This window comes from Neltuma alba, unplaced genomic scaffold, assembly GCF_004799145.2.
Source record: "Neltuma alba isolate B1F8T4 unplaced genomic scaffold, ASM479914v2 tig00010901_pilon, whole genome shotgun sequence".
In the NCBI taxonomy this organism is placed as follows: domain Eukaryota; kingdom Viridiplantae; phylum Streptophyta; class Magnoliopsida; order Fabales; family Fabaceae; genus Neltuma; species Neltuma alba.
This window is the reverse complement of record NW_021635684.1, coordinates 221517-224285: the sequence shown is the minus strand read 5'-3', so window position 1 is coordinate 224285 and position 2769 is coordinate 221517. Positions and strand designations below refer to the sequence as shown.

General features: G+C 33.6%; 1 protein-coding gene across 1 annotated transcript; it reads right to left on the bottom strand.

Annotated features, from left to right (window-relative positions):
- Positions 1-1366: 1366 nt before the first annotated feature.
- Positions 1367-1768, bottom strand: LOC114759800 (uncharacterized mitochondrial protein AtMg00240-like). The gene has a single exon (XM_028949051.1). The coding sequence runs from the start codon at positions 1766-1768 to the stop codon at positions 1367-1369; it is 402 nt and encodes a 133-aa protein (XP_028804884.1).
- Between the last annotated feature and the right edge of the window lie 1001 nt (positions 1769-2769).

Genomic DNA, 2769 nt, shown 5'->3' with positions numbered 1-2769 from the left:
AGAAATTCGATGGCTCTACCCATCTCTTGACAAAATCATTTTACTTATAATCTCTATCAATAAAATATAAAAGATAAATATATCAAAGTTTATTAAAGAAAAGTGCAAGTATGTTAATAAGTTCGTGTGTAATCTATGGGTTCACCATGTGATTTTAACAGATAAATTAACAACATGCATGGCAATTGAATTGTTAGCTCGATTTAATTTTATAAAATATTTTGCTGCTGAAAATTTGATAATGAACTCTTTAAATTTCATTGAAAAGACTTAATTTTTTTATAAATAGTTTTATACTTCATTAATCTATTATGTCATAAATGAATCATATCAGATGTCAGCGATGACGATTTTTTTAAAAAAAAAATTAAGCTATATGCTAATAAATAATAATCCTTTGAACTTGTGGTCAAAAAATGTTTGACCTTTTTTTCGATAGGAAAAAAATCTGTGAACTTTGCACTATATATTGATGATATATATGCAAATAACTTTGATTTACGAATGTTGGCCCCAAAAAAAGTTCAATATAATGAACTAATTGGAGCGAATTATAATGCATAATGCACAGATATGAAAGTTAAAAAAAAACAATAATTGACACATTTTAAAAATTGAAAAATATAAATAATAATTGACACATAGTTAAAAAAAGTTCATAAGCCTCTTAAATTTACAATATAATTGACCATTTAATAAAAGTGATTCGATTCTACCAATTTTGGCTGAGCGGTGGGGTCTCACATCACAAAAGAAATTGGTTGCTTACCTCATTTTATTGTTCTTTTAACATATATATTAACGAAATTGTAAAGAGCAACATAAACTGAATAGTGCACATATTATTGACAAAGGGGCCACATGGCCACGAATTACAACCACTACAAGTAATAGACCCAGTCACTCCTATTTATAGACTACAGGGCCCAACTTAATTGACTCAGGCCCACTTACATAACCTGACACCTCTTAACACTTCTCCTCAAGTTTGGAGTGCAAAAAGATTTACAATACTTAACTTGCGCAGAATTCTATTATGATCCTGCTTACCCATACCCTTAGTGAATATATCACCTTGCTGCTCTTTGCTTCTTACATGATTCAAACTTATAATTCCTTGCTGTAATTTCTCTCTAACAAAATGAACATCTATCTCTATATGCTTTGTTCTCTCATGATACACAGGATTATTTGCAATACATATTGCTGATTTACTATCACAATAAACATGTACAAATTTCAAATCATTCATTCTAAGGTCTTCCAGTAGCCATTTGATCCATACAACCTCGGATACAACATTGCTTAATGCTCTGTATTCTACTTTTGCAGATGATTTAGAGACTATATTATGCTTCTTTGACTTTCAGGATATTGGCGAGCCACCAAACTTTACTACATATCCAGTCACAGATCTCTTAGTGTCTAGGCATGTTCCCCAATCTGCATCCACAAAGCACTCTAGTTGGGCATTCTGTGTTGCTGCGAGTCTGATTCTAAGTCCTAGACAGCCTTTCAAGTATCTGACTACTCTTGTTGCTGCCGTATAATGTGATCTCCTCAGTTCATTCATGAATTGACTGAGTGTCTGCACAACAAAGCTTATATCAGGCCTAGTCACAGTGAGATATGACAGCTTACCCATCAAGTGCCTGTACATGCTTGGATCTGAGATCAAAGGATCCTCTTCCGGATTTCTTGGCTTGCTACTCAATCTTACATTCTGTTCCATAGGTATACCAAGTGGCTTTGCTGCAGTCAAACCCATGTCAGTCAATATGTCTAAAGTATATTTTCTTTGATTAAGTATTATCCCATGCCTTAACCTAGCTACTTCTATTCCTAAGAAATACTTAAGCTAACCTAAATCCTTAATTTTAAACCTGTTATGGAAAAATTGTTTTACTTCATCAATCTTATTTGCTTGATTTCCTATGATAATAAGATCATCCACATGAACTAAGATTAAGGTCATTTTAGAGTCAGTTTGCCTAACAAACAATAAGCAATCATACATACTTTGCCTAAAACCAGCTTGTATGAGAGCTTCACTAAGCTTAGCATTCTATTGCCTAGAAGCTTGCTTTAAACTGTATAGGGACTTGGTCAATTTGCAAACCTTATTGTTTCCATATTGACCAAATCCTTGAGGAACTCTCATGTAAACCTCTTCCCTCAAGTCACCTTAAAGAAAGGCATTATAAACATCTATTTGATAAAGATTCCAGCCATGTATCACAGCAATATTGAGAACAATTCGAACTGCAACCATTTTTATCACAGGTGAAAAAGTTTCAAACTAGTCAACTCCTTCTTGTTGACTATATCCCTTAGCAACTAATCATGCTTTAAACCTATCTATCTCACTATTGGAATTGTATTTTACCTTATAGACCCACCTGCAACCAATGGGTCTCTTTCCTTTGGGCAGATTGACAATTTTCCAAGTACCATTGTCTTGCAAGGCCTTTATTTCTGCCTTTATTGCATCAATCCACCTAGGATCCTTAGCGGCTTGCTCATAGCTAGATGGTTTTGTAATGCTATCAAGACTAGATAAAACATGCTTATATTCTTGTGATATATTTGAATAAGATAAGTATGATTGCATTGGATACCTTACTGGTTTTACCTTTGTCATCAACATGTGGTCTGCATCCAAAACACAAGCATAACCTACCATTGACTTAAAGGTTGTGTTTGTATGACACACATAGTCTTTCATCCAGGTGGGTTTCCTTTTCTCATGGTCTGGTCTAGTTGGTAATA

Bases quoted from the DNA above. Each gene is read 5' to 3' on its own strand.
- LOC114759800 (XM_028949051.1), bottom strand. From the start codon at position 1,768: ATGGGTTTGACTGCAGCAAAGCCACTTGGTATACCTATGGAACAGAAT.